General features: G+C 46.2%; 1 protein-coding gene across 1 annotated transcript in view; it reads left to right on the top strand.

The window, feature by feature from the left end:
• tm2d1 (TM2 domain containing 1) overlaps positions 1–799 on the top strand; it is an 11704-nt gene extending 10905 nt beyond the window's left edge. Inside the window, exons 6-8 of the mRNA XM_015014981.1 lie at positions 317–390; positions 459–587; positions 696–799. Of these exons, the coding sequence (XP_014870467.1) occupies positions 317–390; positions 459–569 (185 nt within the window). The 3' untranslated portion in view covers positions 570–587; positions 696–799. The remainder of the gene's footprint in view (positions 1–316; positions 391–458; positions 588–695) is intronic.
• The last annotated feature ends 90 nt before the right edge of the window (positions 800–889 follow it).

Genomic DNA, 889 nt, shown 5'->3' with positions numbered 1-889 from the left:
TTTTATAGTTTCTGATAATTAATAATTATTGTTGATTTGTATTATTGGTGTTTTATTTGCTATATTTACATTTTTTAGTTTTTTTTGTTCCTTTATTTTATTTTTTGGAGTTAAATATTAACTATATTGATATTTCATTTATTTAAAATTTGATGTTTTATTCATGTAATTATTTTTTTATCAGTAAAAAAAATATTTTAATTTTATTTTCTGTTAGTTTTATTTTTAGTCATATTTCGCCTTTAATTACTTATTAGTAATGTTTGTTGATAAACGGGTCGGCGGTTCTGACCCGGCAGGCGGTTCTGTGTTCCAGGTCTGCTGAAGTTCTGCACCGTGGGATTCTGTGGGATCGGGACACTGATCGACTTCATCCTGATCGCCATGCAGGTAAGTCCAGGACCAGAACCAGAACCAGAACCAGAACCAGACCCCTGACTGCAGCCCCTGTTCTGCAGATGGTGGGCCCGGCGGACGGGTCCAGTTACATTGTGGATTTCTACGGCGCCCGGCTGACCCGGCTCTCCATCACCAACGAGACGTTCAGGAAGCCTCACCTGGCGCTCTGATCACAGCCGGACCGGGCCGTGAGTCCAGAACTCTTGAATCCGTCAGAACCGGATGTGAGGGGCGGAGCCTGCGGGTTCCCTCCAGCCGGAGTCTGCCCGGTAACAGGTGATGCTTTGTTTCTGCAGGCGCAGCCTTCAGGTGAAAGAGGAGCATCACCCGTCACATTCCTGGAGGACCGATCCGGGTGTCCCCTCCATGTCCTCCATGTCCTCCTTGTCCTCCATGTCCTCCATGTCCTCCATGTCCTCCATGTCCTCCTTGTCCTCCATGTCCTCCATGTCCTCCATGTCCTCCATGTCCTCCTTGTCCTCCATGTCCT

This window comes from Poecilia latipinna, unplaced genomic scaffold, assembly GCF_001443285.1.
Source record: "Poecilia latipinna isolate Pla-1442-1.1 unplaced genomic scaffold, P_latipinna-1.0 Scaffold1870, whole genome shotgun sequence".
In the NCBI taxonomy this organism is placed as follows: domain Eukaryota; kingdom Metazoa; phylum Chordata; class Actinopteri; order Cyprinodontiformes; family Poeciliidae; genus Poecilia; species Poecilia latipinna.
The sequence above is the reverse complement of the archived record's forward strand: the minus strand, read 5'-3'. Positions and strand labels throughout refer to the sequence as shown.